The following is a 4,722-nucleotide window of genomic DNA, read 5'->3' on the forward strand; positions in this document are numbered from 1 at the left end:
GTTTCTTACACGCTGCATCGAGAGGATTGATACCGAAATCGCCTCTCGCAAGTCTTTTTGTGAAGTTCGTACCAGGACCGCAGTATTTGTAACCGGGAACATGCAACTCGATCGAGAGTTTGTTGATAATGCTATTTACCAAACCTTTTCCACTTGATCGCTTTTTGACGATCGCTTACGATCACGTGTGTGCACAATCATGTCCGCTGTGCGACTGAGAGAAAGTTGTTTTCACCGATGCATTCACAGAAAATCCAGCCAGTCACGTTCGAGATGAGGTTCGAGACACAATCGACCAAGCTGCCCGTGACGAATTTTGACCAATTTACGCAGCAGAGTACAAAACAGAGAAGCATTATGGCGAATTGTTGCCGAGTAGTGTACGTGCGGTATTCTGCGGTCCATCTAACTGTGGCAGAACCAACGCTTCATCCACGCTCATAACGCTTTCGAATGGTTTGAGGTTCGAAAACCTGTACGTTTACTCAAAATCTCTCAATCAACCGAAATACAAGTTTCTGAGTCAAGTGCTCGAAAATGTCGACGGTGTTGAGTATTACCCCTTTAACGAGCATGAGCACGTCATTGCACCAAACGAGACGCAACCTAACTCGATCATGATATTCGATGACGTAGCGTGCGAGAAGCAGGGAAACATACACGCGTACTTTTGTATGGGTAGACATCACGACGTAGACTGTTTCTATCTTGATCAGACGTACGCTCGAATCCCTAAACATCTCGTGCGCGACAACACCAACTTGCTTGTCTTATTCAAACAAGACGAGATGAATCTGAGACATGCGTACAACGATCATGCAAACACCGATATGTCGTACGTAGAGTTTAAAGACTTGTGTGCGGCATGCTGGAACGGTGACAAATATGGGTTCGCAGTGATCGACAAGGATAGAGAGCTCGGTAATGGTCGGTATAGGAGGGGATTTGACAATTTTATAAACATGACAAAAGAATAAAATACACGATCTTCGAAGGAGACGAAACAGTAGCTTTCCAGAACTAGTTGTGTCAACATGTAGAAAATTTGTAAGGAAAAAGAAGTCTTGCATCGTATCGCTCAAGCGAGTAATGCGATTTGTCGTAAGCACAGAATCCTCAAGACGGGAAAAAAGTCACTGCAGAAAACAATGAAGGATGTCTTCAAACCTGTGGTAACCCCGCTGCAGAAATTAGTCAATATTTCTCGAGGCACGAAACTTGTCAAGGAAGAGGTGAAGGAAGAACTCAAAACTGAAACAAAGGATGAGCCGAAGAACGAAATAAAAGCAGCAGATTCTTTTGCAACTGCAGAGGAAGAGGATCAAACTGTCACGGAATTGTCGGTGAAATCAAAAAATGAATATCTTGAGATGCTCAACGATAAACGAAGACAGCACGAGCTGGATACCGTGTACGGGGTACGGAGTCTGTTTACTACCGGGCTGATGGTTGGTGACTCACCGAGAAGCTACGAGCGCGATTCCGTTCGCATAGGCGGTACGCTCCATCCGAAAACTCAGGGACTGCTGGAGCTGCTGTTTAAAAAGATGCCCAACAGCGCTCACGTTACCCGCAACAACAATGAGAATTACAGAAATATCCTTCTCGCAACAAATGCTCACAGAAAGTACTATAGCGCCACCGAGCCTATCCGAAACGCTCAGAGCGCCAAATTCAAGCATTTAGTTGCTGAGCTGCTCAATATTCCTACGTCAGGTAAAGGCGTATCACCATTGTCACAGATGTCGAAGCGTACGGGCAAAGGTGTTCTGCCACCTCAGGCTTGGGTTACTCGACAAGGTGTTAAAACAGATTATATTTTATGCGACGATGCTAATGACCTGGTGGAACGTCTCCGTTTGCTTATGACATCTCAAGCGGCTGGGAATACAAGTCAAAACAATGAAATTATGTCGATTCTAGAAGAATCACGGGAAGCCGGAATCATTTATCAGCCAATTCTCGTCGACTCTGCAATCATTCACGAGATAAGCGTCGACGTGTTTGGAAGTCAGCTGAATGAAAACACAGCTGCGAGCACTCGCGGTCCTCCGGGTTTCGGGTTTCAAATAACAGCGGACGGACGTTAGGATATACGGAACAAGAGACTGTGCAATGTCGCAGATCGCGCAGAGCCAAACAATGCTGTCACTTCAAAAATCTTAAGATAAAAATTCAACGTGCTGCAAAAACAAATCGACAACCTCGATCAAATCATCAAAGCTTAGGAGCTCACCACGGAGAAAGCCTTGGATACTACACAGACTTCAAACCAGGCAGAGACCTGTCGATTTGAAATGCAGAAATCATTTCGAAATTGGACTCCAGACTAAGAGCATTGGAATATGAACGAGAAAAAGCAAGCACTGGTGACGGAACTGCATGAGCCTGCATGCCGGTATTACCCGCGTCGACGTGTAGACGTGCGCGGCATCGACGAGACCTGGCAGGCGAATCTTGTTAATATGACGTCGTACGCTGGACAAAGCAAAGGCTACAAGTACATGCTCACAGTCATTGATATTTTTTCAAAGATGCGTGGGCTATACCGATGAAGAGCAAGTTTGGAAATGATGTTACGAAGGTAATGGAATCTGTGCTTGTCCAAGGACGGGTACCGAAAAATTTACACGTCGACAGAGGAACGGAATTTTACAACTCGGAATTCGAATTGCTTATGGCACGTTACGGGATCAAACTTTACTCCACGTACAGTAATTTCAAGGCTTCCATCTGTGAACGTTTCAATCGGACGCTGAAAGGTAAATTCTGGACACGGCTTAGCTTGCGAGGAAGCTGCAAGTGGCTCGATATCTTATCTGATTTGGTTTCGGCTTACAACAGCGCCAAACACTGAACCATAAGAATGAAACCGTCGGATGTCACCGTTGCAAACGAAAGGCTGTTATTACGTCAGGCGTACGGAGGGCTTCGATCGATACCTACCATATTGGCAAGTTCAAATCTGGCGACAAAGTCCGAATCAGCAAATTCAAAAATGTCTTCGAGAAAGTTTACACTCCCTATTGGACGACTGGAATATTCACGATAAGTCGAGTGGAAAATACTCATTCTGTGACGTACAGGCTCAAAGACTACCGAGATCAACCAATCGCTGCTGGTTTCTACGAACAAGAGCTCCTCAAGGTTAAACATCCGGATATCTATCTGGTGAAGAAGGTTTTCAAGAAACGTGGAAGAAAAATATATGTTAAATGGTTAGGTTTTGACAATACACACAACAGTTGGATGAACGAATTGGCCATGTAACATTGAATAAATGAATTTTTTGTAAAAAAGGTATATGCCTCTTTATTTTATACCCGATACATAACAAGTATGCATATATATATTAGACAATCGACAGACATATGCATCGTTGTACAATTTTTATATTTCAGAACGTTCTTATTCACTATCCGACATAATAATATTTTATACATCACGGTACAGTTATAAATTATATCCTACATAGATTACGATACGGTAATTACAAAGCTAAGGTGCAGGCTTGTAGCCACACGGAAGCGTGTCGGTTGTGTTTTGAAACACGATCCGCTTGTCGTCATTCCAGCTCAATGCCACTTTCTGCTGTTCTACAGTGTATACCTCTTGCTTTCGACTTAATATCAAATGCTGATTTGTAGATAAATTTTCACGTTTCAAAGCACATTCCGAATAATCGTTGAAAGTTATTCCTCTCGACGCTGATCCTTTGACACCTTTGACACGTTTATTGTCTTTCTCATCTGGCAAGACTCGGAATGCGTACAATTTTGCTAGTAATCCTACAAATTCCAACATTATCTACCCGTTATTCTCGTCTTTCATCAAGCCGAGAACTTTTTTGTTCGCTCGAGGCATTCCATAAGCGTTGTCAAGCGAATAATCAGACGTATCGAATTTATGCAAGTCCTCCTTCATATGTTCATATATGTCGCGGACGGTAAAATTGTAAATCAAACTGTCGGAATTCGTATACATTAATTTTGCTGGGGTGCCAAATTTCCGTTGAATATAATTATAATGAAAATCGTAGATATATGTCTTAGACAGATCCAGGATGGAGAAACCTGCATACAATGGTTTATTCAACCTGACTTTCGTCTTACTCATTTCGACGATAATCATCTCTTTGTCGAACACGGTGCAGCTGTGAAAATTAGGTTTGGCTATGGTGGCTCTCATCCCATTTGGTGATCAATCGAACATCTCTGTACCTTCGCACGTTTTACATGGTTTTGCCAAAAACTGCGTTGTTTATCAGTTTGTAAAAATTTTTCTCGAATTCGTTGTGAAATTTTTTCCGCAAATCGGTATTGAAATTTTTGTATGTTTTGAGCCACGGGGTTTGCCTGAATTCGAGAACTCTGAATTTTGAGTAACTTCGAGCCTAATTGTAAGCATTGTTTCAAAACGCTATAACGAACAACGTAGTTTTTCTTGGAAAGTAGCATAGGCGTCAATTTTGGCTGTTTATTGTTCGAAATCGGAGGTACATAGTGCTCCGGACACAATGGTATATCTTTATGAGTTTCACGCAACTCCTCAGGATATTCTAAATCTACCTCCAGCATCTAACCAAAGTCAGTTTCGTTCGAGATGGCAAGAACGTCGCACACTCTGAAACCTGACACCCATTCGAAGGAATTACACGGCAGAGCAAAGCTCATAGCCGCACCGTACAAATTATTAACGTCCAAGTACATGAGATAAGATTCC

The 4,722-nt window shown here is 42.8% G+C and overlaps 1 protein-coding gene across 1 annotated transcript; it reads left to right on the forward strand.

Annotated features, from left to right (window-relative positions):
• The first annotated feature begins 1,148 nt into the window (after positions 1 to 1,148).
• On the forward strand, positions 1,149 to 2,090 carry LOC138190387 (uncharacterized). The gene has a single exon (XM_069133169.1). It carries the CDS (start codon positions 1,149 to 1,151, stop codon positions 2,088 to 2,090), a length of 942 nt encoding a protein of 313 aa, XP_068989270.1.
• Positions 2,091 to 4,722: the final 2,632 nt, after the last annotated feature.

The sequence above is a fragment of the Neodiprion pinetum genome, chromosome 2 (genome assembly GCF_021155775.2).
Source record: "Neodiprion pinetum isolate iyNeoPine1 chromosome 2, iyNeoPine1.2, whole genome shotgun sequence".
Lineage (NCBI taxonomy): Eukaryota > Metazoa > Arthropoda > Insecta > Hymenoptera > Diprionidae > Neodiprion > Neodiprion pinetum.

Bases quoted from the DNA above. Each gene is read 5' to 3' on its own strand.
- LOC138190387 (XM_069133169.1), top strand. From the start codon at position 1,149: ATGAAGGATGTCTTCAAACCTGTGGTAACCCCGCTGCAGAAATTAGTC.